The sequence below is a fragment of the Trichomonas vaginalis genome, chromosome VI, assembly GCF_026262505.1.
Source record: "Trichomonas vaginalis G3 chromosome VI, whole genome shotgun sequence".
NCBI lineage: Eukaryota > Parabasalia > Trichomonadida > Trichomonadidae > Trichomonas > Trichomonas vaginalis.
In genome coordinates this window covers 1301422-1327893 of record NC_067208.1, presented here as the reverse complement: position 1 = coordinate 1327893, position 26472 = coordinate 1301422, and the positions used below count along the sequence as shown (strand labels likewise).

General features: G+C 34.5%; 21 protein-coding genes across 21 annotated transcripts, besides 3 other annotated features; 11 read left to right on the top strand and 10 right to left on the bottom strand.

Annotated features, from left to right (window-relative positions):
- Nucleotides 1–390: part of a mobile genetic element that runs on past the window's edge.
- A 104-nt stretch (nucleotides 391–494) lies between these two features.
- On the bottom strand, nucleotides 495–1004 carry TVAGG3_0784550 (uncharacterized protein; the record flags this gene model as incomplete). Its single annotated transcript, XM_001317051.1, has 1 exon — nucleotides 495–1004. The coding sequence occupies one exon, from the start codon at nucleotides 1002–1004 to the stop codon at nucleotides 495–497; it is 510 nt and encodes a 169-aa protein (XP_001317086.1).
- A 1700-nt stretch (nucleotides 1005–2704) lies between these two features.
- On the top strand, nucleotides 2705–4838 carry TVAGG3_0784540 (bifunctional inhibitor/lipid-transfer protein/seed storage 2s albumin superfamily protein family; the record flags this gene model as incomplete). Its single annotated transcript, XM_001317050.1, has 1 exon — nucleotides 2721–4823. The coding sequence occupies one exon, from the start codon at nucleotides 2721–2723 to the stop codon at nucleotides 4821–4823; it is 2103 nt and encodes a 700-aa protein (XP_001317085.1).
- A 604-nt stretch (nucleotides 4839–5442) lies between these two features.
- On the top strand, nucleotides 5443–6462 carry TVAGG3_0784530 (PKc STE domain-containing protein; the record flags this gene model as incomplete). The annotated part of the gene is made up of 1 exon (XM_001317049.1): nucleotides 5443–6462. The coding sequence occupies one exon, from the start codon at nucleotides 5443–5445 to the stop codon at nucleotides 6460–6462; it is 1020 nt and encodes a 339-aa protein (XP_001317084.1).
- Nucleotides 6463–6729: 267 nt separating this feature from the next.
- On the bottom strand, nucleotides 6730–8067 carry TVAGG3_0784520 (polyadenylation-dependent snoRNA 3'-end processing; the record flags this gene model as incomplete). The annotated part of the gene is made up of 1 exon (XM_001317048.1): nucleotides 7164–7775. The coding sequence occupies one exon, from the start codon at nucleotides 7773–7775 to the stop codon at nucleotides 7164–7166; it is 612 nt and encodes a 203-aa protein (XP_001317083.1).
- Nucleotides 8068–8161: 94 nt separating this feature from the next.
- Nucleotides 8162–9632, bottom strand: TVAGG3_0784510 (amino acid transmembrane transporter protein; the record flags this gene model as incomplete). Its single annotated transcript, XM_001317047.2, has 1 exon — nucleotides 8279–9583. The coding sequence occupies one exon, from the start codon at nucleotides 9581–9583 to the stop codon at nucleotides 8279–8281; it is 1305 nt and encodes a 434-aa protein (XP_001317082.1).
- Nucleotides 9633–9930: 298 nt separating this feature from the next.
- Nucleotides 9931–10700: a mobile genetic element.
- A 525-nt stretch (nucleotides 10701–11225) lies between these two features.
- Nucleotides 11226–26472: part of a mobile genetic element that runs on past the window's edge.
- TVAGG3_0784480 (uncharacterized protein) lies at nucleotides 12976–13425 on the bottom strand (the record flags this gene model as incomplete). Its single annotated transcript, XM_001317046.1, has 1 exon — nucleotides 12976–13425. The coding sequence occupies one exon, from the start codon at nucleotides 13423–13425 to the stop codon at nucleotides 12976–12978; it is 450 nt and encodes a 149-aa protein (XP_001317081.1).
- Nucleotides 13460–13687, top strand: TVAGG3_0784470 (uncharacterized protein; the record flags this gene model as incomplete). The annotated part of the gene is made up of 1 exon (XM_001317045.1): nucleotides 13460–13687. One exon carries the CDS (start codon nucleotides 13460–13462, stop codon nucleotides 13685–13687), a length of 228 nt encoding a protein of 75 aa, XP_001317080.1.
- On the bottom strand, nucleotides 15287–16124 carry TVAGG3_0784460 (organellar and viral DNA polymerase type B; the record flags this gene model as incomplete). Its single annotated transcript, XM_051246495.1, has 1 exon — nucleotides 15287–16124. A coding segment is annotated over one exon (838 nt), but the record flags the coding sequence as incomplete, so codon positions are not given.
- TVAGG3_0784450 (organellar and viral DNA polymerase type B) lies at nucleotides 16140–17105 on the bottom strand (the record flags this gene model as incomplete). Its single annotated transcript, XM_051246494.1, has 1 exon — nucleotides 16140–17105. A coding segment is annotated over one exon (966 nt), but the record flags the coding sequence as incomplete, so codon positions are not given.
- Nucleotides 17425–18174, bottom strand: TVAGG3_0784440 (uncharacterized protein; the record flags this gene model as incomplete). The annotated part of the gene is made up of 1 exon (XM_051246493.1): nucleotides 17425–18174. The coding sequence occupies one exon, from the start codon at nucleotides 18172–18174 to the stop codon at nucleotides 17425–17427; it is 750 nt and encodes a 249-aa protein (XP_051081968.1).
- TVAGG3_0784430 (keratin-associated protein family) lies at nucleotides 18287–18935 on the top strand (the record flags this gene model as incomplete). The annotated part of the gene is made up of 1 exon (XM_051246492.1): nucleotides 18287–18935. A coding segment is annotated over one exon (649 nt), but the record flags the coding sequence as incomplete, so codon positions are not given.
- Nucleotides 19409–20038, top strand: TVAGG3_0784420 (keratin-associated protein family; the record flags this gene model as incomplete). The annotated part of the gene is made up of 1 exon (XM_051246491.1): nucleotides 19409–20038. A coding segment is annotated over one exon (630 nt), but the record flags the coding sequence as incomplete, so codon positions are not given.
- On the top strand, nucleotides 21068–21391 carry TVAGG3_0784410 (ATP binding; the record flags this gene model as incomplete). Its single annotated transcript, XM_051246490.1, has 1 exon — nucleotides 21068–21391. The coding sequence occupies one exon, from the start codon at nucleotides 21068–21070 to the stop codon at nucleotides 21389–21391; it is 324 nt and encodes a 107-aa protein (XP_051081965.1).
- On the top strand, nucleotides 21626–22069 carry TVAGG3_0784400 (uncharacterized protein; the record flags this gene model as incomplete). The annotated part of the gene is made up of 1 exon (XM_051246489.1): nucleotides 21626–22069. The coding sequence occupies one exon, from the start codon at nucleotides 21626–21628 to the stop codon at nucleotides 22067–22069; it is 444 nt and encodes a 147-aa protein (XP_051081964.1).
- Nucleotides 22215–22382, bottom strand: TVAGG3_0784390 (uncharacterized protein; the record flags this gene model as incomplete). The annotated part of the gene is made up of 1 exon (XM_051246488.1): nucleotides 22215–22382. One exon carries the CDS (start codon nucleotides 22380–22382, stop codon nucleotides 22215–22217), a length of 168 nt encoding a protein of 55 aa, XP_051081963.1.
- TVAGG3_0784380 (uncharacterized protein) lies at nucleotides 22406–22612 on the top strand (the record flags this gene model as incomplete). Its single annotated transcript, XM_051246487.1, has 1 exon — nucleotides 22406–22612. One exon carries the CDS (start codon nucleotides 22406–22408, stop codon nucleotides 22610–22612), a length of 207 nt encoding a protein of 68 aa, XP_051081962.1.
- TVAGG3_0784370 (uncharacterized protein) lies at nucleotides 22670–23038 on the bottom strand (the record flags this gene model as incomplete). The annotated part of the gene is made up of 1 exon (XM_051246486.1): nucleotides 22670–23038. A coding segment is annotated over one exon (369 nt), but the record flags the coding sequence as incomplete, so codon positions are not given.
- TVAGG3_0784360 (uncharacterized protein) lies at nucleotides 23575–23973 on the top strand (the record flags this gene model as incomplete). The annotated part of the gene is made up of 1 exon (XM_051246485.1): nucleotides 23575–23973. One exon carries the CDS (start codon nucleotides 23575–23577, stop codon nucleotides 23971–23973), a length of 399 nt encoding a protein of 132 aa, XP_051081960.1.
- TVAGG3_0784350 (uncharacterized protein) lies at nucleotides 24010–24585 on the top strand (the record flags this gene model as incomplete). The annotated part of the gene is made up of 1 exon (XM_051246484.1): nucleotides 24010–24585. One exon carries the CDS (start codon nucleotides 24010–24012, stop codon nucleotides 24583–24585), a length of 576 nt encoding a protein of 191 aa, XP_051081959.1.
- On the bottom strand, nucleotides 25067–25672 carry TVAGG3_0784340 (phage tail repeat-like family; the record flags this gene model as incomplete). The annotated part of the gene is made up of 1 exon (XM_051246483.1): nucleotides 25067–25672. A coding segment is annotated over one exon (606 nt), but the record flags the coding sequence as incomplete, so codon positions are not given.
- Nucleotides 25902–26276, top strand: TVAGG3_0784330 (uncharacterized protein; the record flags this gene model as incomplete). The annotated part of the gene is made up of 1 exon (XM_051246482.1): nucleotides 25902–26276. The coding sequence occupies one exon, from the start codon at nucleotides 25902–25904 to the stop codon at nucleotides 26274–26276; it is 375 nt and encodes a 124-aa protein (XP_051081957.1).

Genomic DNA, 26472 nt, shown 5'->3' with positions numbered 1-26472 from the left:
GGGTATTGATAGGCTTGCTAAAGTAACTAATTTTAGCTGTCAAATACTTTTGTATTTTGAAGTAAATTAGTATAAATTTGTTTTTACTTTTATTTCGAAAAAGTAACAATAATCGTAAAAGGGTATTGATAGGCTTGCTAAAGTAACTAATTTTAGCTGTCAAATACTTTTGTATTTTGAAGTAAATTAGTATAAATTTGATATTATTTTAACTCCCTTTGAAAACCTCAATTTTCCATACAGAGGGAACGGGAATAGCATCCAATATTCCCTGAGAATGGTTGCACATTCTCAGTTCCCTCTATATTTCGAACGAAGCTCTCATCGGTCTTTTTTTTAATACTAAACGTTTTTTTCCCCTGTCACTTTTAGCTAAAATTTGGGTTTGCCAAATATCTTATGATTGGAGTTATTTCTTTGAAAAATAAGGAGAAAATCAATCAACTTATTAATCTAAACAAATATTTTACCATGATAACAAATACACACATTTATTAGAGATATTCAGACATCAAAAAAACATGAGGTAACGGCTGATCAGAAATCTTTTTGGATTTTGAAATAACAGTTACTTGAGTAAATTCAGATTCTTCTTTTTCGAGCTGTTCGGCTTCTTTTTCTTCATTATAAATATCTTGCATAAGTAAATTAAAACGAGAATCACACTCCCATCCTTGAAATTCTATATCAGCAATTCTGCATTTTTCAATAAGTATATCGTTTTGTATCTTCTCATCACGTTCGTACTGAGTTATCAAAACGGTCGAATGTTTTTGCGAAGCAGGGCGAGCTTTTTCTGTTAATATAATTTTTTGATTATCTTTTAATCCAAGACCCTGTATTGTGCAACTTCCACAAAGGACTTTTCCGGCAGATACAGGAATGAAATAGCTGTTTTGTTGAGGTAGTATGTTGTTTGACTTTAATGCATCGTTAAGTGTATCATTGATATCTACGCATATTGTCTGAAATGATCCAGATAGCTTTCCTACTTGTAATTTCATTTATGAAAAATAAGTCGAATTGAAAAATTTGAAAGAATTAAATTCAGAGAGTTAATATGTAAAGAAAAAATCAAAAGTAATGGTGTTGCCAAACATATTCATAATTTCGATTTTTTCCGATAAAAAGCTTATTTTCAATGTCACGCGCTTAATTTTTGTATACATCCTATTGAAAAAATAATTAATATTCGGGATATAATGTAAGGATGTTTAGAATAAAGAATAACCACGACAAAACAAATTTTGAAATTGAATGGGGTTATTTTTTGAGAAATGACAATCATATATCGATATATTATTGTCATATGCATACAGCATAGTATTTCTTTGGAAAATTGCGCAAAATTTAGACAGTAATTCGAAACAGCGATTGCAAAATATCGGAGAATTTCAACAGATAAAATATTAAAACATAAGATATACTTGCTCAATTAATTTGATAGACAACATTTGTTTTTTGATGTTTAATTTAGTCAATTGAAATAACCATCCAAACATTCCTGCTGTTTAACCAATTCTTTATATAAGCTCGATAAGCCAAATACTGACACTTCATTACACATGCGACAAACGGTACACCTTAAAATTCTATTGTAAAATAATATTTCATGATAGATGAGGAGTTAATCATTAAATATCAAATAACCGAATTAACAATACTTAAAATAGGAAAATTACTAGCAAAATCAAAGAAAATACTAAATATTCAAATATAGGGGCAAATGTAATAATTAGAAAGCTCAAATAATCAAATAATCAAATTGATTAGAAATTTAGATAATGATGATTGCATTTTCAGCCTTTTTCTGACAAGAAAAATTATTCATCTGTCATTGAACTCAAAAAAGTTTGGGAAACTCATACGAGTTCAAGGCGGATTAATTAATACTTGGTTCAGTACTAATTCAAATTATTTAATAATTTTTATTGAAGAAGGATAAATGCATAGCATATTTCAATCCATGTAGTTTTTAATTACAAAAAACTCCTAAATTTGCCAATGTGAAATTTTTTTTTGAATAACAATTCCTAATTTCTTGAAATCTTAACAGACATGATATTAGTTAAATGTTTTCCCAAAGTTCAATCATTGAAGTAATATTAATAATTCTTGAGTTGTGTATATTTGATTGAAGAAGACTTGTTGCTGTATGAATGTAACTAAAAGGTAAAGTAGCATAAATTCAAAATCTATCTTGGCTTGCAATCTTTATTGGATGTATTTTTGACCAATTTATAAAAACCGAAAAAAAAAATCTCGGTAGGTATTCCATAATTTTTTGAACAATCATATTTAGATTAATTCATATCTTATCAAAAGACATTTAGTTGATATATTTGACTTTGGCAAAAAAATCAAAAATGATGCATTTTTGCATCATACATTGCAAGACCGTTAGTTAGGGATATGAATTACAAATAGTAAAAGAATACCTTATATTTCTTTTAGTTATTTGAAATTTTGAATGATTCAAACGATAGAAATTAAAACTCATTGAAATATTTTATATTCAAGTAATTTTGCTATGCTATAAATGTTCAATATAATTATTAAAAATTAAATTAAACTGAAAATAATTTAAAAGAATCGAGTATCACTTCTATATATATTTTTTCATGTTAAAACAAATTTCTAAAGTCTTGAAATTTATAATTGCAAATATTACGCAAACTTGCATCATAGCCTAGAATTTTTCTTTCAAAAATCTATTTATGATGTTTCTTCTTGCAACCCTTGTTTCTTCGATAGAATTTCTTGGCAGACAAAAAGACTCAGTATGGTATATTGATGGAGCTTTCAGCGATTCGACATACTTTGTTTACGAATGCCAATTTCATGATTGCGGTATTAAAGAAGGAAAATCAACAATTCACTTCGAAGGAGATCATGCAGATGCATCAATTACTGTATATGCAAGTATAATTGAAAACGGAAAAGGCTGGATGGGTGGTGGCATGCGTTTTCAAGGCAATTACCACTTAAATTTAATGCACAATTGCATTATTTCATGCATCGTAGGAGGTGGACAAACAGGATCAATAGTATATGTAAATGTTAATCAAGGTTATAATGTTACCTATCTTTCAACAATAAAATGCGGCGAAAGTAACGAGCCACTCTCATTATATAATTTTCAGTCACTAACAAATAGTAACATCTCATCAGCTACTGCGTACAACTATAGATTCAGTAAAGGTACATATGGTGTCGTTTATTTGGATTCTGATTTACAAGGTTGTGATTTTTCCTACTGCACAGTCCAGGGAAATAAAAGCCCACAGACCATTATTTACTTCTATAAAATGTCCAATAGAATGGACTCCAAAAGATGCAATGTATTAAACAACACTGTTGATTCCTATGGCGTAATTCTATCTGATGATTCAGATGTACACATACTAGAGTACTACATCTATGGCAATTCAAGAGGAAGCTCCCAAACATATTACGCACATAACACTTTTGGTTATATAACTGTTGAAAATTGCTCCGCAGATGATTCATCATATCACAACTATCTTGCCTATAATAGTGTTGTTTTCGTTGGTACACAAGTTCATCTCACTAAAGATGAACATAAGATTATGCAACACTATGGAACATACTTGTGCCATGCAGATTATCCATATCCAAGAATGACAGGAACATTTGCAGCTACACCAGTCGAAACAGTTGCATCAACACCACATGTAACTGCTATAGAAACACCAGTAGAAACTGTTTTTAGTACTGCTCATAAGACACCGTTTGAAACAATGTCTTCAACACCATTTGTAACAGCTGTAGTAACTCCTGTTGAAACACCATTCACAACAGCATTTGAAACTCCATTTATCACTGCATATTCAACACCATTCATTACTAATCATATCACTCCAGTTGAAACTCCTTACAAGACTGCTTTCGAAACAGCTCATAAAACACCATTCCAATCTAATGGAATAACACCATTTAATATTCCATTTAACACTGCTTTCGAAACAGCATTTACTACTCCATTTGATACAGCATTTTCCACACCATTTTCAACTGCGTTTGAAACACCACATTCAACACTATTTTCAACTGCATTTGAAACACCACACTCAACACCATTTTCAACTGCTTTCGAAACAGCATTTTCCACACCATTTAATGCAGCTGTTGAAACAGTATTTACTACTCCATTCCAAACTAATGGAAATACTCCATTTGAGACAGTGTTTCAGAGTGCTTTTGAAACTCCATTTGAAACTCAGTTTTCTACTCCATTTAGTTCTGCTTTTGAGACACCATATTCAACACAATCAACAACACCATTTGAAACAGCTTTTTCAACACCATTTAGCACAGCAGAAATGACACCAATAACTCCAGTTCAAACTCCAATTGTTATACCTCCAACTCCAAAGTCAGAAGAGAAAACACCTGTTCCACCAACAAAGGAATCTGAATCTGGATCATCTGAATCTTCGTCGAAAGAAGTTCCAAATGGTTCATCAACAGCAGGCCAACAAAACGACCAAAACAACACAAAATCTGATAAGTCAAAGTCCAAGTTCAACTGGATAATAATTGCAGTTGTTTGTGTTGTAATTGCTATAATTGTTGCTGTTGCAATCTATTTATACATTAGAAAACATAGGGATGAATCAGATTCAGATACATATAGTCAAGAATTTCAAGTTGAATCTGCCATTACAATTCCTACTGATGCTCCATCAGTCACCTGCGATAATCCATTGTTTACTACTTCAATTACTAGTCTCTCTGATGATCCATTTAGAAACGATTTCGAAGAGTCAGGATATGTTGGATTCATGCATATTGAACATTAATTTATATCTATTTATATGTTTATTCATGAATTTTTGTTTGATAAAAGTAATTCTTTATTTTAATTGCAATTTTTTTAATGATAGAAACACAATCAGTTATTAAAAGAGTTTGTTATTAATAATGACTATCATTATAATACGAAAAACTCATTCAAATATTGAATTATTTTCCAAAGGAAATTTAACAAGTTTAACTCTTAATGTAATAGATTCCTTACATAGAGTATTAGTGGATCATTTCTTGAGTTTCTCTTATTGTTCATTAAGAATTGATAAATTAGAAGCCAGCAATTTGTGCTCATATAGTTTTCAACGAGAAAAACATATTTTTAAGAAAATTTCCTATTTTAAAGATAAAGCATAAAAATGATTAACTCACATCTATGGAATAAAGTTATGTAATTCGAACCTTTTCATAAAACTTCTATAAGCAAGACTTAAATATGAGTATGGCATCCCTCAAAAACGATCTTTTATAATTCCGACAATATCTTCTTGAATTCGAATATTTTTTGAAAAATTCATAATTTTTGAAATATCATTTAGGAATCATTCTACTTCACAAAACCTCTTCAATACTTTTGACGAGCAACCAAACGTGACAACAATTTGAGATCTCATGAGAAGGCGCAGGTTATCTCAGACCTCCAGCCTCCAACAGCTATGCGAAGATATGAATTGGGAACTAGATCCACTTGCGCGCACAGAGGATATATTCGAAATTGTCGAAGAGATCGGAAAAGGCGGATTTGGCTCAGTTTACAAAGTTCGACATAGACAATCTGGTTTATGCCTAGCAGGCAAAACAATCAATCCAGATGTCCTTACCGGATCTGCATCTGAGTCAATTGTCCGAGAAATCGAGTTAATTAAAAAGATTACTACAGCATATACAATTCAATTTTACGGAAATATAATATATAATGACGAACCTATGCTATTAATGGAGTACTGTGACCGTGGATCGCTAAGAGATATCTTAGATTTCCGTGGCGAAACATTAACTGAGCAACAAGCGGCTTTCGTCATAGCAGATCTTCTCACAGCCGTCCACATACTTCATACTAAATACAAAATACTTCATCGCGACATCAAAGCTGGAAATATTCTCTTAAATTCGAGCGGCCAAATAAAAGTAACAGATTTTGGTTTAAGTACAGAGTTTTCAAACGGGAAGTTCAATACATTCACCCCAATGGGTACGCCTTATTGGATGGCCCCAGAAGTTATCAATGGAAAGCCATACAGCTTTCCTGCCGACGTTTGGTCGATTGCAGCGACGGCAATCGAGTTGATTGAAGGTGGCCCGCCATACTACGAGCTCGAACCGACAAAAGCTATGCTAAAAATCGCAAGATCAGGATTTCCAGGTTTCCGCAATCCAAAAGCTATGTCTAAAGAATTTAAAGATTTTATTTCACACACCATGTCCAGAGACCCTAATAATCGCTGTACAATACCTCAATTACTTGAACATCCTTGGATACAACAGATTACGAAGCTTGATAGAACAATAACGTTAGCTCCAATAGTTGATACAGTAGTAGACAGAAAACAATTGAAGGAAGTCGTCGGATCTCAAGAAACTCCATGGCGATCGTTCCATTTAAAGTCTACTAATGTGGAAAAAGATTCTTAATAAACAATATTATTTTTGTAGGTAATTGTTCGTTAATATTTTTAAATTTTATTTGATACCGTAAAATATTTTGTTTTAATTTTAAATTTCACATCGAACCATTACGTACATCCAAAAACATACTTAATTTCATCGTTAAAAAAGTATATAACGAACATATATTATATGAAATATTGAATATGGATATGAAATATTATATAATATGAAATATTAAATGTGAATATGAAATATTATATAATATGAAATATTAAATGTGAATATATATTCCAAGGCTTTAAGCAAAATGATTATTTTGCACATATATATTGATGTCACAATATACAAAAGGACTTAGGACATTTATCGAGAAAAAGGGGCATTGACAAAGATGGAATCCATTAAATTATCAATCTCCGATGCCCATTGGTAGATTTAGTTTAAATACTGATGATAAAGGTTATTCAAGACAATAAAATGAAAAGTATGTGAAAAATAAAAGAGCAATATCATCCAAATCAATATGTCAAAACTACCAATATAACAGATCAAATACCACTTAGACTGAATGTCTTTTAAAGCTAATAATAAGTAATAAAGCATAAAATCTAATTTTGTATGGATGAAAATTGGCATTTTTTGCTTAGACTTTGGTATTAAAAATGCAAATAGGCAATAAACTATATAAAGAAACTGTTTTTATTTATACATTGTATATAACATTTTCAATTTTTGATTCTTTCCTCCCATTCTTGAGAATTTGCAGTTGCGCGCTTCATAAGAATTGGAAGCATGCGTGGCTGTATATATCCTTCGAAAAATGTAGAAATTATCTTTTGAGAATCGATTTCATAAACAAAAGTAGCAGCGCCATCATAAAGTTCTTCTTCACTGGCATTTGGATCATTCACTAAGATATCCCCCTTTACAGCTAAACTTGAAGCTGCAAGTAAATGGTTCATTTCAAAACCTGCATCAACTAAAGCTAAAATCGTTGCATTAACTGCGCAAGCTTTCAGGCCACCATCATCGCATACAATGGTAACACTAACTTCGAGATTAGAATCTGGATAAGCATCGCATTTGAGTGAATTTTCGATTGCATCAGCAACTATTTTATTAATTGTTGGATTTTCTGGATATGATTTCGCTTTGATGTTTACTTTGCCTGTTTCTATTTCACGGAAAACCATCTGTTTTGGACCAACAATATTAACGATTACTTCTGTTTTTCCGACTCTAACACGTGATGATCCCTGTGAAGAAATGCATAAGCCTTTCTCACAAGCAATTTCACGCTCCTCTTCGTAGACTCTTGATGTATCAAGTCTATCCATAAAATTTTTTGTCTTCGAAAAAAAAAATTGCCTGAGTCAAGGAAGTGCACTTAGGTCTCTTTGGAATCATCGACCAGAATAGTACCCATTAGGTTTAATAAATGGAGACTAGCAATATCATATACAACGCCATTGAATTTCACTCGTTCTATGAATTCGATATCTGATTGCTAAGACAATGCTGTAAAAATCCTCCATCTAAGCTTGTTAGCATTAATAACTCATAATGGAAATAGACATAAAATGATTAATGCTATCTAGACTCAAGTCAAATCACTTCTTTGTAAGTTCTTCTTCCGCAGATCTGACCTGCGAAGGAACAAATCTGTAAAAGTTTGAAGAATCGAATGATTTATGGCAATGAGTAGTTATTCTGATGAATTGGTCGTATCTGAGCTTTTTTATTGAAAATAATAGCTTATAAGAAGTTTTAGTTTCAATAGAAGGAATTTAAACTAATTACTTTATAAAAGAATAATAAAATGTAAAATTTTGAAAAATAATTATTTCTTCTTGAATTCAGCAGCAATTTCCTTACCGGTCTGGTACAACGAGATGCAGATAGACACAACTGTGAAGCAAGCAATGATCCAAGCGACAATAATTCTCCATCTTGGCTCATTTCTTTGATTTCTGATGTAGAAAATTGCTGGCATAAAGAATATAATCGTTGGTGTAAAGAAACCACCGACAATATCGAAGAAAATAATTACGTTTTCAGATGTTGCAGCTAAACCTGCAGCGCAAACGGAAATAATGGTTCCAACAGTAATCCATCTGCATGTTGTTGGTGGCTGATCCTTCCAAATGAGGTTGAGAACTGAATTTCTGGCTGCCCAAACAACAATCGGAACAGAAAGGATTAACATGAAAATAAGACCAACGAGGGTGATCTTTGTAAAGATATTCTTTGATTCGTAGCATTCGAGTGATGATCCTTCGATTTTGTCGAACAAATCAAAATATGTGAAAATTCCGAAAATGTTGTAAAGAACATAAGCTGAAACAACTGTTGTCATAGCAAGCTTTCTTGCACGACCAACTGTAGCCATTTTCATTGGTTCTAAGGCTGCAAAAAGATTCATATGGCAGTTATAAGCCATTGAATTAACAGAAAGTGATGTAATTGCGGCAGCATTGAAATGTACCCATCTGAATTGTCCATTTGGATCAAAACCATTCTGGTGAATGTGAACAATCATCCAATACAAAGCATGAACGATTAAAAGAATGATTGTGAAGGTAGATAAGACGGCAAGCTTCTCAAGAATATGGATGGACTTAAGACAAACAAGTGGAACTGAGAATGTGATGGGAATTACGATAGTCCAAAATCTAATGCTTCCTAATGGGAATTTCATACCAGATGTACCTAGTAATTTCGGTGTTAAACGACCATTCCAAAGGGAATAGATCATTGATGCTCCTAATTGGACACATGTAATCATGACATTAATAATCCAAAGTCTGTTCTTACCAAATGTATGTGCGAACAATCCTCTGTAATCATATGTATGAGTGAAGTAACCGGACTCTGCCATAAACGAGAGTGTAAAGTATCCGATTGTTGCAAAAATAAAAGAGGTAAATAATGAAAGGGCTACACCTGATCGATAGCAATATGGAACCATAAGAGTTCCTGATCCGATAGCAGTATTTAAGAGCAACTGAAATGCGTCAAATAATGAAGTATGTTCGTTCATCGGCTCGTGGAAAATGCGCTGATCTTCGATACCGGTCATGCCTGTTGTTTCCTCTTTACTATAAAGTTCTGCCTCAAGAAGGGATGCATCGTTCATTCCAATCATCTTTTTTTTATGATGATGTCAGTTTTTATATCTTGAATTTTGATTTCCCACCGTAATTTTGATATAACCGGGATATAGATAATAAAAATATGTTGTGGCTTAAAAGTGACACATCAAAAATTGAATAGGAAGATAAGTTTGAACTCATCGTATTTATTTCACATGAACTTTTAAGAAATCTTGACTCTTAAAGTTTATGTACAAGTAAATATGAAAATATCTATTCCAAAATTCGAAATTTTGAATTCGAATAAAAATTGATTGTAGCCAGTACATCTAAAAACAGGTTTTTTAATATATACGTGCTGTGAATAACTGCGTTGACATCAAATTGATAGTAATTAAAGGGGAACAGGACAAATTTGCCACACGGCACTTTTTTTAAAAAAAATTAATGGAGCGGAGCGATACTCTGCTGCAGGAGCCCCAAGGCTCCCAATCATTACGAAAGGGAGCCTCAGGGCTCCTGAGAATCCATCAGCAGAGGCCTTTTCATTTGGCCTCTGCTGATCAAAGATTCGGCGAAGCCATTCTTCGTCTCAGGAGCCCAAGGCTCCCAATCATTACGAAAGGGAGCCTCGGGGCTCCTGAGAATCCATCAGCAGAGGCCTTTTCATTTGGCCTCTGCTGATCAAAGATTCGGCGAAGCCATTCTTCGTCTCAGGAGCCCCAAGGCTCCCAATCATTACGAAAGGGAGCCTCGGGGCTCCTGAGAAACCTCTTTGAGAAGGTTTTCTTAAAGAAAACCTTCTCAAAGATGATTGTCAGCATTCACTCAAAATCTACCAAGAGTTTCAAAGTTTCAAATCTATCTGAAATGAAGCTTTGAATTTCTTGTATATCTAATTGTAGAGGTACCTTTTCAAAATGTCTTCTATTGATTAAATTTAATCAGTAAAAGTCATTTTGAAAAGGTACATCTCTATAATTGCTATTGAGCATTCACTCTTGGAACCTTGGAGCTCTTGTGTAGTGCATGAAAACTCCAAGATTCTAGCATAAAACATATATCATAGACATAATTTCTTCAAATATAATTTAAGGTTATTTTTAAAAAACGAGAAAAGTGTAATTTAAGGTTATTGAAAGTGACACTTGGCAAATTTGTCCCGCACTCGTAATTAAAGCATTTTTAAATTTCTTTATTTAAATTTGCTAGAGGTAGGGCAACGATAGGTCAAAAAGGCTTCTCTGATAGATTTCCTTGCCTTTTGGATATGCTATAATATATAGCCTAGCATGATAGGATATGATGTCAAAAGTTAGAACATAACTTAGGATCTTGAGAAAAATGAAAAACAAAAATTACATAAAAAAAGAAAAATTTTATCTAATTTGTTTTTTTGGACCGAATAAGTAATTTTATTGAATTTCAATACGACACATAGATTTTATTATTAGTAATAAATATAATGGTTTACTATTAACAAGGAACCTAAACTAATGAAAATTTGATTTCAAATATTGTATATGATTATCATAGATTACCAAAATATATTGCTATTTATGAGGATATAATATTGATTATTAGTAAATCAGTACAGTATACATTGTGCGTCGCCTGTAGCCTACAGCTACAGTCACCGACACAATGAAAAAAGTGACAGAAAACTGACACCATACGGGCGCGCATATGTACGCATATATGTGTAAAAATAAACGTTCATATGTAAACTAACCTTTATTCACTAGCAGGGGCTGATAAATCATAATCGTCGAGAAGTACGATAGGTGGTCCCACCTGTTTAATCTGTATGGAGAGGCAAACGTGACGTAAGAAGCATAACACTGGTTTCTCAGTATATTTAATAGACTCTGCTGTTGGCTTAACTGTAAGCTTATATGTAATAGGTGAATTAGATAACTGACCCTGTTGGAATGTATAATCAGTTTCGCAAGGGAATCCACATAGGTAATGACCTAAGTCATTTGACTCGATTCCAAATTGAGGGACTGATGTGGTTGTGATAGACCTCATGACATCATAGTTGAAGCCAACAGTATCGTTATTATTGTTAGTGGCATTTGCCTGCATCTCATAGAAGATTGGATCATTAGATGCTTGAGCCTCAGCGGGTATGTTACCATATGCTCCACAGTTCAATTGAATTTGTTCAAACAATGGATTTTCATAGGTAGTGTTATAATTAGGTGTTTTCTTAAATAGTGTATAAATGGTGTTCACATATAATGGAGTAAATGCTGCCGTGAATGTACAAGGAGTTCCTTCACCTTTAGCCATTGAACCATCCATAGTAATGCAGTCAATTCTTTTTGATTGGGAAGTTTAGAGTCTTTGCCGAATATCTTGTCACACCAAATCACTATAGATGTTAGGGTCCAAAGAGAATGAGTTACAGTATGTAATCATTTCAAAGAAGTTTGCATTCTTCTTAGTGAACTTAATAAACTTGGTACCAAATGATATCGTACTCTTATCGGCATTCCAAGTTACAGTATCAATAACTTTGATACCTTCATAGATAGGAGTGAAGTGATTAGTGATTGGAATATAGCTTTGTAACATTGGCTTGCATGTTCGGTAATGGTAGAATATCCTGATAACTTAATGGTGTCCAAACCATACCAGCAATACTGAACTTAACCTTAAGTTGTAAGTTTACCAGCAAAGCGCTGGAAGGAATCTAATGTTATTAAGTATTAGGAATCTTCTTAGGTCAATCTGTGTTGTGTGTGGAACTTAATGTAGTTGCACCACTAATTGGTTTATTGAACTCAATAATCTGTCCAGAACGAACTGTATCACATCTATTGAAAACATCTTTATGTCTAGCCTTACTAAATAACATCAACTTTCTTAATAGCTTCTGTTGTAGATGCAGTAGAAGTAATGTAACCTTCTTCTCTAGCATTATCTTGTGTATAAACACTTTTACCATTAGCGATTAATTGATATGATTCAACAGCATAGAATGAATCAATGTATCCCAACCAAATTGCTGGAAGATGTGCACATGATTTGCCACCAGCATATTTAGTATCAATTGCTTTAATTGCTGTAACATTTGATCCTGTAGGAGCTGTCTCAACAGCTCTTTCTTTATATACTTCACATCATATTTAGGAACTTTTTCATCAGCTGGTTCAGTTCTGTTGTAATTATGCACTCACCATCGACATAACCACTAATGAACGTATTATATAAGTCAATCATGTTCTCACACAGTGGTGATATGTTAAATGTAATATAACCGTTATCAATAGTATTTGTCGCATAGCTGGCACTTTTGTTGGGACATATCTATGGTTAGTATCTCCAATAGGAACTGCCCCATCAACTTGATCGAAATAATATCTTACTTGTCTGATGGAATCAGCAATACTGTATGTATTGAGGTTATCGTTCAACATCTTTCTCAGCTATAAAAAATTTACAATCTTCTTATTCTTGGGATTATTCGTCTTATTTGTGGCTGAGGTTTAGGAGGTTCTGGTTCAGGCTCTGGTTCATCATCGAAGTGTATTCTTTTCTCTTCCATTGATTGAACATATTCTTGATTCTCTTTAGTTTCCTTCTCACGTTCAATTGGGTCCATGTTTGGTTCATTAACTACACTGTTACGTTCTAATATCTTTGTCATCATCTCTAACAACATTTTATTAGTATATGCTTGTTCTTCTTCTTTCTTCTCATCAACTTTAGGAGCTTCTTGAACAACAGGAGCTGGGGCAGGAGCTGGTGAATTCAATGGTGCCTTTCTCTTTCTAACTTGAACTGAACCATTCTTCATATGACAAACATAATATAATGGATGTTGTATTCCTTTAGCTTCATTCAATATGATTGATTGCTTTTCACTTGGTGAAAGTTTTGACGTCATTTCTATCCTAATAAAATTTTTTACTCCTAACAAAATGACTGAGAATACTTTCGACAGAGAAGCACTCAAGAATGAACTTCGTGAAGAAATACTTAATGAACTCAAACCAAAAGAACAAACACAAGAAGAGAAACCAGCTAAACCAAAGCGTAAACTCACAGAGAAACAATTAGCTGCATTAGCAGCTGGACGCGCAAAGAATCCACGAATGATTGCAAAGAAATTGAGAGAAGAGGAAGAAGCTAAGAAAAATAATAAGTAAGTGTTTAGAACTTTAACTTACGTTCAAAAGATGACTTCGTTGAAATAGTGAAGTCCTTATTTTTGTTGAAGCATGGTTTCGAACCAATGCACAAGTCAAAGGTTATCTCATCACCTTCATAAAGAGATTTGTACAATTCCACGATGCTATATTTTTCCCCAACTTTCTCAGGGAAGAACAAACCTTTCTTCTCGTCATAATGTACTTGTATCGCATCTGGGAACATTTGGTTTGCAGTAAGTGCAATTACGTCCTGTGTGATTCCCTTCATTCGACAGTGGAAAGCAATTTCCTTGAGGTCATTGGTTAATTCGTCGAGGTAAGTCTTCTTTCCAACGAATATAGATCTTTGTGCCTTAGACATATGTCCTGCAGTAATCTCTGCAAAGTCTGAATGAAATTGACCCAGTGCTTTTCCAATGAGTTCTCTGTTATACCTTCTCTTGTATTCTTCTGCTAACTTATCTAAGTCCTTCTCATACAAGTGTAAACTATCTGTATCCTGATAGAACAACTTCAAGCCCAAATCTTCTGCTGTGAAGAATACTTCATTCATGATTCGTTTGGACATAGAAAGGATTGAAACACCTAATGGACAATAGTTAAAGTGACGAACGATAGGTTTAAATGACTTTACACATGAAAGTTCGGAATCGGGGATGAACTCTATTGTCTGTATGTCATTATAGTTCTTAATGATATAGTCAGTGAGCTTATTGTCCTTGATGAAACGAATCTTTTTGTCAATGGGCTTTAATATCGTCTTACCATAGATACTGTTCAAAAGAAGTTTGATGATCTCTTGTATCGGATTACCTTCCTTCTTATACTTAGCACGTAATTCGAAGAGCTTCTTAACTTCATTCCTTATTGTCATGTCCCTTTTTCCATCATAATAGTATCCATCAATGACTTTGCATGAGATCTCTTGGAACTTGATCAGATCTTGAAGCGTAATGTGGTCTACGAACATCTTGCAGCATGTATTGGAACTTCTGGCAACATGTAAGTCAGGGTTGATGTCAGGATTGACGACAATCAATGGGAATGCTGAGTTCTTACCGATCGACAAGATCTCGATCTGACAGTAAAATCCTGAGATGAACTTTTCCTTTGTTGGTTCAGCTTGGTCATCATCAAAGAGATGCTCCAACAAGTATTCACTGCTCTTCATCTCTTCTGTCATAACTTTTGGAATTCCTTCTAAACAGTAAAGTCTAGCAATTGCTGATGGATACAATGATACAGCATCGAAGTCAGTGATGAGTTCTCCTTCATTGTATTGCTTCTTGTTCTCAGCTAGCATGCATCTTCCTCCTTGAATACACTTGGAAATATATTCACGAGGTTTTCCTGCAAGATCAAAGAGATTACCGTTCTTCCAATATACTCTCTTCTCAAAGAGTTTGTTTGAGATAGAACTTATTGAAACATAATCATAAGCATCTATTTCAAACTCAGTCATGAGGTCATTGCGGAACTTAAGAAAGCCATCTCGTAAAATGCGTACATCTTGACCGCAATAGAATGACGAATAAACTTCCATGTCAAAGTGTTCATCATCAATCTTGCAATCTTCAATCTTCTCAATGTTCTCATTAAAAGCTTCAATATCTTTGACATGATTCATGGCATCATCGATGTTACCAACTTTAGTTGTATTAACTAACTCTTCCGTGTAGTAATTATATGGGAAAACTTCTTTTTCACCACTAGTGAGGTGAAACATTTCAGGGAATCTTTCCAACTTAGTTGAGATGATTGCATAAGAGTCTTTGAAGCAGAGAAGTTTTCCTTTGTACTTTCCTTGTATCTGCATCGTTTGTGAACCTTTGATGATTGGAGTTCCTGTAATCTCTTCTAACTGAGACATGAGAAAAGTGACATCGTACGATAAGTTGTGGAAATAAACTAAACTCTTATCTGGTAAAGCTTCGAGGAATTTTGACGCACAGTCACTTCCCCAAATTGATGTATAACCATCATCGTCATCTTCCATGAAACAAATGTTGTATGCTTTGTGAATGTTTCCATCAGTTGATGCTTCGAAGTCAGCAAAGAAAACATGTTCTCTTGGGAACTTCATGTCTTTCTTCGTCTCTGAACTCCAATCTTTCTTCATCCTTGCGCAATAACGCTCATTGTATGTGAGGTCAATCATTTCTTCAAGGTTCTCATTATACATCGTTGTGAAGTATGTGCAAAGTTCTCCTGTTCTAATTGGTTCGAAATAATTGTTAGCAAACAAGAGTTCAATGACTTTTGCAAGTGGTGTAACTAACTTTGAGTTAATTGCATACCTTGTTTCATATCTTCTGTTAACTAACATCTTCTTCTCTAAAGTCCAATCCTTGCACAACTTACAAACATCTTCATAGTTCTTGATGAACATTGAACTTATTGGAAGCTTTTCGTTCAACATGTAGTGGTCATACATTAATAAAAGTTCTACTGTCATCTTTGGTTCTTCATCTGGTTCATAAGTATATGAATGATTTGAATACTTCTCGTTGTATTTGATGACATGGAACCTTATTCCTGTTTCTTTGGCAATAACCTTAATCTTTGACATTGGAAAATCTTTGACACGAATGATTTCCCTCATATGATTAATTGTTGCTTCGTCAACACCAGCTTGAATACAAGCGTAGATGAAACATGAATCTTTCATCATCTTCTTTGCTGTCTCTGCATTAAGTTCGTTGAAGATCTGATACCTCTCTAAGTTAATAGGTAATTTGCATGTCCATGTCCAAAGCTGACCATTACGTGACCTGTTTCTCTTCTTTGAATGGTTTTGTTTGATGATCTTGAGTGCGATCTTTTCTTGACCTGCTGCTCTCATCGTATCTAACATAACTTGTTCTTCAGCTGTGAGTTTATATGGTGTGTACGTTCCTTTTCTCAAAGCAGAAGCATCAACATCTGAATAAGCTGTATAGTCAAAGATCTCGATCTTCCTTAACGAAGGAATACTACAAAGGAAGAAGTCATAGTTTGATTCAAGGACTTTAGATGCTAATTCTTGTACTTCTGCTATTGGAGCTTCATTAAGTAACTGATGAACTAATGATCCCATTGTATTGATGTTCAAATGACGCAAAATGTTTCTCTTCTCATCAAAGTCGTAATAGAATGTCCACTTCTGTTTGAAAAGGTCTATCTGTCCAATGAACTTTGCCATAACTCTTGGAAACATCTTGTTGAAGTAATCTTTTCCTCTTGGACTGTATTGGTCAATGTTAAACATAATGAATCTTTCTCCTGCTTTAGTTATTGGGTCTAACCATTTCTCATCAGGAAGTTTTTGACCATTAATGTTCTTAACAACGTAAAAGGCATTCTGTATTTCTTTGTATGCTAATTCGCTCTCATCAATCTTTGGTGGAGGGTCTGAGTATATTGGTTGCATCTCCATTAACGCTCTATTATGAGATCTCTGATCGTGATCTAAAGCAACTGGGGAATTTGAAGCTGGAACATTCATGATACCATTGTAGTCATCATAGAAGCTCTTAGCATTCTTGAAAATATCTGCTACACTTCCTGTACCTCCTTGATTCTTAATTGCCAGAGCTAATTTATTGGTAATGTCTTTAGCTTTCTTAGGCATTTTGATCCCAAACATATCAAGCATACCTTTCTTATCTTCTGGTGAAAGGTTATTAACTAATCCTTTTATAGCATTGAGCATGTTGGTCTTTTATAACCGATAAAAAAATATACGTTATTTTTTTTTAATCGTCATCGTAATCATAATCGTACGAAGATTCTGTATCATCATCACTGACATCATTGGTTTCTCTAACTTCTGGCTTATCTGGTTTAATCTCTATCACCATAAACATTGGTGACAATAATCGAACAGGCTGATCTTGGAAGTCAACTAAGGTAAACGTAACATTAGTTAGTTCCCATGGAAATGCATCTATCCATGGTGAGGATTCCTTACATATAAGTGGTTTACCAGATATCCAGAACTCATTGATGTTATAACATGTAGATCTGTACATGATCTTTCTTCGATCATCAACTTGGTCAATATTATTGAACCCAGAGATGACAGACATTGATGAACGAAGGTATAACTGATACCCGAAGTTGAGCATAGGTGGTTTTGGCATTTGTAGATAATAATTATGTACAATAGGTAGTTCTATTCCATATGCACCTAAAATAAGATTTGCTCTATGTGAAGCATCTTTTAAATAGACTTTATGTCCTTTGTCCTGTGACGTAAATATAAGTTGATTCGTAGCACTCAGTGAAACTGTTACATTATGTTGACCTTTTTTCTTGTTATAATAATCAAACTGTTTTGTTACAATCTCTTGTAGTTTTGATACAATAGTATCCATATCAAATGAAAGAGCTGACTTAAATGTACACACCTTTTCTTCTCCATCTTCGTCTAACTGTAAGACAAAATAATCTGTTTCGTCACAAACAATAAAGTTCGCCATAGTACTGACACTTTTTACTCTCATCTTTATCTTACTTGGATGCCCCATGTTAGGATCTGCTTGAAACTGTATTGTCCCGTAGTTATTAGGATCAGTCGATTGTAGATAATACATCATTTTTATATGTAGTAAAAGAATGAGTGTTGTTCCATATGCATATGAATGTTATAAGTCTAGCGTACTTCAATATAAAGAATATACTCTCAGAATTACTGATAATGCTTTAGTCATACATAAAGAAGGTGCTGATGAAGACATTACCATCGGTCCTGGTATATTACCTATCGAGCAACCAGATGGTACAATTGTTGAAACAGACTTAAATCAATACCTTCAAGCGTTACAGAATCGTGTGACAAAAGTAGAGAATAATTACTTAGATGCTCCATTCTTCACAACTGATAGAGATTATATGTTTTCATGTATGGCGAGTAATGGTTTGCAAGAAACTCGTGAGGTAAATATTAATGAAGCATTAGAGACTATAATATATCATGTTAAACGGTTATTATCGATTGACCATGGAGTTCATTTTGACCCAAGGTCTACACTGTTCAATATACCAATGATTGAAAACAGTCAATTAACATTTAAAGAAGATACATTGTATAATGCTTTAAACGCAGCATTTGCTTATATATTAGGTCATGAACAAGTACAAAATAGTGGTATTGCAATATACTTAGATAAAGTTATGTTAAAGAAACCATTGACATTCACAGAAGATGGTCCAAAAGCAACTGGTATTGTTGGTGATGGAACATTATTGACGAAAGAATACTTAGCAAGTCATGTCGGAGAATTTTTCTCCACTAATGATAGCATCAGTACAACACCAGAAGTTATTTTATTGAAGAAACCAATCACATTTGATGTTAAAGGAAAGACAAAAGCAACTGGTATAGCTGGCGATGGAGTTCTTCTGACTAAGGAATACTTGAAGAAAAATATCAATGACTTCGTTGAAATTGTCAAAGATAAAGAATCTGGTCTTAAGTTCAACCCTTTATCATTCATCTTTGCCATAGCAAACGCCGGTGCTACTGCAGCCTCATGGATATCACTCCAGAGTCAAATAAATGCTCTTTGGGCTTTTGTTGAAAGTCAAGAAGGTATAGATACTGTTCTTGACACTCTGGGTAATCTTGGTCCAAATCATAAAGGAGGTTTTGTGGATGGAATAAAAAATTTAGTTGAAAAGACTAAAACAAGTTTCCAGAAGATAACTCATATAGAAAGATTCAGAAATGAAGGTTATATGGAACTTGAGAGTTTTGATGTGACTGGACCTTTGGAACCAATTCCAATGCCACGTGATGCTAATGATGAAGAAGAGAAAGATCCTGGACCAAAAACAATCATTTCTACGTTAAGTACTTTGTACCCTGATTTTGTGACCTTAGTGAAAGTTGCTAATACATCAAGAAAGAACAATAATATTAATATGTCTGGTACTGATGACCTTACTGATTATCTTTATCTCATTCTTGCTGAATTAGCGAAGAAAGTTGAGGAGAACAAAAATAATGGAGGAAGAACTGCACTTAAGATTGCAGACAAAGCTGACAAAAGTTATGTTGACGAAGAGATACGTAAAGTTGCATCTAAAGAATATACTTTATCACAGTCTGTCATACTTAAGACAATCAAAGGTCCAGAGAAAGATATGTACCCAGGTGATGGTACAACAGTTAAAGTTAATGAAAGAGTTTCATTCCCATCTGGTATTGATACAAAAGAAGTATATATTAATGGTGAAAACATCAATACAACATTGTTTCCTTTGAAAAATAATGAGTTCACTGAACCTTTGACAGTTAAATCAATTCGTTCAAGAGAAGACAAACCTGTTATAATCAATAAAATAGGAGCTGATAATGACCAACCAGTTCAAATCAAGAAAATAAGAGCTGATGACATTATCTTGAACTATACTTTAGGTTCAAGTGCTCCACAAGAAGATCCAAGCACTAGCGTAAAAGATACTCTTAACAGTTTAGATAGTAAATGTACGAACATTGAAGGTCATGCCAGAAACTTCGAAGTATATGAACTACCAGCAATGTTAGATAAGAAAGCTGACAAGAACCATGTTCATTATATAAGTTCAGATGAACAGATTATAACGGACTACCACGGATATTTAACACAGGGTGAAAAAGTGAATACGAAAAATGTTAATGAAAGAAGATATAAATTCATTCGTGCTAAAGGTTATGACATACACTGTACTGTACAGTATGACACAGGTATAGCACCACAATCATTTGGTTATAACGCTGAAATTTATGCTTCATACTTCTTTGTTAACGGTGTATTAGTTGAGCCAAGATTTAGGTTGAGAGTTAAGGCAAAAATAACCGTTGAAGATGCTATTAAAAGTAAAGCTGACAAAGATGAACTTGACGCAACGAACAAAGTTTTGAAATCTCATAAACACAATATCTCCGACATAAATTCACTTCAAACTTCTTTAGACAACAAAGCAGACAAAACTTATGTTAATGAACAGATCTCAAAGATCTCTAATGCATCTGTAAACAATGGAATACCTGAAAGCATTACAGTTAGCTTTGGTAATAATGATATGGGTAAAGTTGCAATATTTATAAATTATAACATTGGTCCATCAGAAAAAGGTCCAAGTTACTATACATTGAGTCATGGTAAATCTATTGAACTTGTGTTCCACAAAAAAGATGGAACAAACTTAACTATTCATCCTGGAGATACGTTTGAGTTTTATTTGAACGATGTCACCACAGTAGATTATACTTATAGACCTTCTAACATGTTTGACATGATGTATCCAATTGGTTCTATATTTACATCAATGAGCTCAACAAGCCCGCAAACCCTTTATGGAGGTGTTTGGCAACCGATTGTTGATCAGTTTCTTTACTGTTCTAACTCATCAATGGACTTTGGTGGTTCAAAGACTATCAGAGTTGAAAACCTTCCACCACACTCCCATAGGTTCAGTGCAACAACATCTACTAATGGAGAGCATTCACATTCAATGACAAAAAGAGGTTATACAAATCTTGCAGCAGGTTCTGATAGACAAGGTATGAATAGATATGATATCACAGATGACCCTAGAGATGTTAGTACAGGTATTTTCTGCGGATCTGCAGGAAACCATACTCACACAGTAGCTGGAATCACAGATGCAACAGGAAAAGGTCAAGACTTCTTACCACCATTTATGACTGTATTCGCTTGGTTCAGAGCTGCTTAACTCAAGATCACGATCACAAACTGTTTCTCAGTATGAATGAGTAGCTCTATTTTTACATCATTACTGAAGTATTTCTTTTCTTCATCAATGACAGAAAGAATGTTTTCATCATCTTTTAAAGATCTTACCAAAGTTAGATCTTCATCAGAAAATCTCAAAGAAAGACTCATTTATGCACTAATAAAAATATAGCTAATTATTTTTTTATCTGAACTTTTTATCGGGTATATAAAGATGTCTGAACATCATATAAAGTTCTTTAAGATCCAACAGTTTGTAGATGAAGTGAAGAAGCAAAATAAAACAGCAAAGAGACTACTTATATGCTTACCACAAACATTATGTCAAGGAAAGTATGGTTATAGTGCAAGTCCGATCATGATCTTTGTCGATAAGCAGAAATACACAAATGAAGGTTTAGCTAATTTACTCAAGTTTGAAAAGATAGCTATAAACATTCCTGACCATTTCTCAGCGAGAATAAACCTTGACAAGACTAAAAGTTATTGTTTATATGTAGATCTCACGAAATCAACAAAGAGTAAAGACAAAGAATATAACCCAGTTGAACTTAAGACAATGGGTAAGAACTTACTCAAAGCTGCTATCAAACCTGTCGAAGAGATCGACATTGAGGATGAAGCAGAAGAAATAGATGTAGATCCTGAAGTGTTATAAACGATAAAGTTTATTTTTGGAGGAAGATGGTGTCAGACCATTTGATCTGGCATGCTTGTTCTAGGTAATTGCAGAAACCTGGAAAGATTGTTATTGGTCTGAGTTTCATACCTGGTCTCTCATCTCTCCATTGAAGCAAGTAAATTTACATGAAGAGTTCGTCTGGATTCTCAGGCTTTGGTACACACTGATCGAAGATCTGTATGACCTCTTCATGACCGTACTCCCTCTGGTCAGACATGAGTGTTCTGAAGAACTTTTGCATCTTCGGACCAGGTTTAGCATCTATGCAACGAGTGGGTCTCATTGACATTTTTGTCACTTTTATTTGGTCGAATGGAAGGATTCGAGTTCATGCCACTTGACAGCAAAGAAGGTGCAGAAGAGGTTGTTGTTGCTGCATTCTATGCGAGCTCACACGTTGACGCATTCCGAACTTACCAGGATGACCTCGAAAAAGAAGGTCGAAAGCTTGGAAAGATCCAAATGTTGCTTGAGTTCTTCCGTGGAAACCTTGCACAGAAGTATGAGAAGAAAGAATAAACAACTAATTATTACTGAGCTTAGCTCATAAATGTAAGTTTTTACTCTGATCAGATCTTAGATCTCGTCGGGACAAGCGGAAAGGATAAAGTCCATGAGCTGGACTTTTGTCTTAGTGAGCGGTACTGCGGTCATGAGTAGTTCGCGCTTGTTTGAGCCACTTGGAACGCGACCCTTCCAATTCCTCATAGATCTCAAGGCAGAGATCGTGAAGAACTCAAGGACAAAGAGTCTTTGAGACTTGGTAAGGAATCCCTCATCATCTCTTTCATCCTGGAGGGTCTTTGTGGATGCAGTGGACTTGATCTCGTCTTCCTCGATCGGATCATTCTCATAATCTTCATCACCCTTCTTCCTAAACGTCATCTGCTCTCTCTTGTAGTCGTTCCTGAGAGCATTGAGTCCAGCTTCAAGATCTTGTGAGTTCTTTGCAGGTTTATTGAAAGTTTTCTTTTCCTGCATTTGCTGTATAAGCTGGGTTTGCTGTTGCATCATCTGCATCATCATTGCCATCATATCTAGTGTTGGTGATGCTGGAGCTGGTGTTGTACCATCTTGGGACATTCGGTCGTCGGTTATGTCTTTACAAAAGACTGCTTTACAAAGACAGCTTTACAAAAGACAGCTTTACAAAAGACAGCTTTACAAAAGACAGCTTTACAAAAGACAGCTTTACAAAAGACTGCTTTACAAAAGACAGCTTTACAAAAGACGTCTTGACAAAAGACAGCTTTACAAAAGACTGCTTTACAAAAGCATTTTCTCACAAAATTGAATACTTTTGCTTTACAAAAGACGTCTTGACAAAAGATTGCTTTACAAAAGTCTGCTTTACAAAAGACGTCTTGACAAAAGATTGCTTTACAAAAGTCTGCTTTACAAAAGATTGCTTTACAAAAGATTGCTTTACAAAAGTCTGCTTTACAAAAGACAGCTTTACAAAAGATTGCTTTACAAAAGCCATGACTGATCTTCATCCAATTTGTTTAATCGAACTTAATGAAGTAATTTCTGCATATCTCCTGCATGTATTTGGAAACGAGAGGATAAGACAACTCACCAAGGTTTCCAGACGCCAGATCCAAAGACTTGAATCAACTGCAGGAGTAATCCTAAGCTTTGAAGAAGGATTAACCAATAAGAAAGATGTCATTGACTCCAAGCGTGAAAGCCTTGCTGCTTTCTTACGCAAACACCCATGGGTCGATGTTGATCTCCAAACTCCTTACCAAGGACTCGTTGAAACCTTCACGACCTACAGACAGCTCCTTGACAGACCTGAGCAGAACCTTCTGGTCGAACGTGATGGCACATTAAGCCCTACAGACGAGTCAATCCAGAGAGAAGAAGCTCAAGAGTAAAAATCTGACATTTATACTTTACATGACATTTTTTTCATGAGTGTTCACGTTAAGATCAATGATGAAAACATGACTTCATGGGAAGATATCATTGATGACATAGAGAATGACCTTGATGAAAACATGATGGGAGCTCAAACGTCAGTTAAGGTCAAACTTGGTGAAGTTCAAGAAAAGATCTCCGAGATCAATGCAAAAATATCTGCTCTTACAGAGGTTGACGTTTATTACAGAAGCTTGGAGAGAACTTTAAGCAAACTTGAACGTCAGAACCAAAGTCTCATAGTTGTGCTCCAGAAACTCAGTCTCATGCGTAAAGCATATAATGACTACCTACATGTAAGAGACTTACCTTCTTATTCTACTCCAGATCTCGACTTTTCCGATATAAGTCCAATCCTTATTGATACAACACTTACGATAGCAGGGATGCTTCCTACATATCCAGAATATGATAACTTACCTCAGCTCTTCGAGTATCTCAAGAAAAAGTTCATGATCTTATTATGCGAGACCATGAAAAGACGTCAAAATACCAGAACAGAACGAGAACAGAGCTTACTAATAGACTTATTATATAATACTAAAGAAATAAAGGAGTTTTTATTCTAACTTTGGTATTTTTGGGAAGAACTGATCTGGATCATATTTGTCAACCACAGGTTTTGGTATCAAAAGTCTCTCTGGTTCTTGGACGGCTGGTACTGGAAATGGTTCCTTTGGTTTCCTAGCTTTTGGGAGATCTAAAAATTTTCTTGGTCTCTTTCTTTTGTGTAAGTGTTGTCCATTTTTATCGACAACGAATGTGAGCTTTCCGTCGTCAAAGATGAATGTCGTCGCTTCTTCAGTTCCCTCATCAACTATTATCTTCTTGATCTTTCTCTTCTCCATTAACAGAAAAAGTGACATATATTACTTCATTATTTTTCTGAGTGTTAGGATTAATTAAACCTCTATCTATAACATGCTTTCTCATAGGAAATTTCTCTCCATATCTTTTTGTCAATATCTCTATAAGTTCTTCTGTATAAGATTTATCACTACTGAAGTAAATAGATGGATAATTAAGGACATCAAAGGTTTCTACAGTATCTTTAAGAGTCCATTCATCTCCATACTGTATAGAATAAGTATGGAAGTATGGAGGATCACATATAAAGAAAACATTGGGAAGATCTTTATACTCATTGAAGAGTATTCTCCAATCTTTATGAACAATAGTTAAACCTTCAAGATAGTCATCTATGTTTTCACCAAATAAGTTAGTATATCTGAGGTATAACACTTTCTTCATTAATGTGTCAAGATCATAGTATTTGTATGCTCCAGAATAGAGAAGACGTGAACATAATGTATCCCAGTCTATGTATGGAGCTTTACTTATAACTTCTCTGACGATCTCTTTCTGATCAGTAGGAATTTTCTCATCTGGCTTAACATTTATTCTCTCCTTAAGTTCCTTAAGTATTTCATTCGTGTCATGAATGTGTTTCAGTCTATCAACGTAGTTATCATAGTCGTTAGCTATGATCGTTGCTTTTGGGAACATAATATGCAACAGATGAGAGATATAGAGAGAACCACCAAATAGGTCAACGAAGACATAATCCCCTTTGATGTCTTTGAGTATGTCGATAAGATCTTTCCTGATCTTCGACTTATTACCTATGAAAGGTAAAGGAGGTTTGGTAAAAATCATTTATATGGTAATAAAAATAAGTGTTTACTTGAGACAATAACCTCTGTTGAGTTTGTAGAACAAGATCAGAAGTACGATCAAGTTCAAAACAACACAAATGGCTAGGATTGCGTTACCAACAATCTTTGTCTTTTCCCAGCAAGACTTCTTCTTTGGTTCATGTGCTGCTTCGACATCACTGTATGGCTCGGACATTAACTTAAAAAGTGTCATGACCACTTCATTTTTGATGAAGTCAACAGCTTATGTCCACTTCCTCCCACAAGCACTTGAGGGACAAGAGAAGGTCATCATTGACTACCTTCAAGCCACTGAGAAGCTCCAAAAGCTTCAAGATCTCCGCGAAGAGTTCAAGTCCCGCTTGAAACAGGAGAACTTACTGCAGGAGTACATGCTCATCCTTTATACACTCATTGATGGCTCCCATTTACCATCAGAGTACACTGCAGTTCTTGATGCACTCAAAGATCTTCGCGAACACCAGCCGATCGGTAAAGAAGCCTTCGAGCTCACCATTGAGCAAGCCATCTTCGCCAAGCACAATGCAAAGAAGCAGATGCTCGAAGCTCTTGACAAGATCAAAAAGTACGTCGAAAAGTACTAAAAATAATTACTTGAGTAAACGATAAGTTTTATTCATTGTTTCTCTTTTCAAGATATTCTTTCATCTTGACGTTATATTTTCCTAACTCATACAAGAACGTGTAGTATGAAACTTCAACCTCACGATGCTTTTCATACCATTTCATTATGAACATGGTAAGAATTGCTTCTTCGGGATTTGAGAAGGGATCTTCTTC